We start from the raw sequence: 474 nt of genomic DNA on the forward strand, positions 1-474 counted from the left end.
AGCAAACCACCCAGCCAGCCAACCACCCACCCAGCCAACCACCCACCTAGCCAACCACCCAGCCAGCCAACCACCCACCCAGCCAACCACCCACCTAGCCAACCACCCAGCCTCCCACACAGACAGCACGGTGGCGGACTCACGCATGTACTCCGTTACGGACTCGAACGACTGTAATCTAAACGTTCGCTTGTCCTGCCTTGTGTTGACGTTCCTCCGGTAGAGGCCTCCTCCTCCTCCTCCTCCTGCTTTCTGCTCGGGTTGGATCATCGACAAACGGCGCATGCTCGTCTGCCGCCGCATCTGCAATGAGGAGGTCCGGGTTGAGTGGTTGGTTGATTGGTTGATTGGTTGGCTGGGTGGGTGGTTGGGTGGGTGGTTGGCTGGGTGGGTGGTTGGCTGGGTGGGTGGTTGGCTGGCTGGGTGGTTGGCTGGGTGGGTGGTTGGCTGGGTGGTTGGCTGGGTGGTTGGCTG

At 61.8% G+C, this 474-nt stretch overlaps 1 protein-coding gene across 1 annotated transcript in view; it reads right to left on the minus strand.

The window, feature by feature from the left end:
* Positions 1-303, minus strand: part of LOC106819035 — a gene marked incomplete at its 3' end in the record, with an annotated part of 14,911 nt that extends 14,608 nt beyond the window's left edge. The window contains exon 1 of the mRNA XM_014823695.1: positions 144-303. Within this exon, the coding sequence (XP_014679181.1) occupies positions 144-303 (160 nt within the window). The remainder of the gene's footprint in view (positions 1-143) is intronic.
* Between the last annotated feature and the right edge of the window lie 171 nt (positions 304-474).

This window comes from Priapulus caudatus, unplaced genomic scaffold (genome assembly GCF_000485595.1).
Source record: "Priapulus caudatus unplaced genomic scaffold, Priapulus_caudatus-5.0.1 Scaffold2765, whole genome shotgun sequence".
NCBI classification, from domain to species: Eukaryota; Metazoa; Priapulida; class Priapulimorpha; order Priapulimorphida; family Priapulidae; genus Priapulus; species Priapulus caudatus.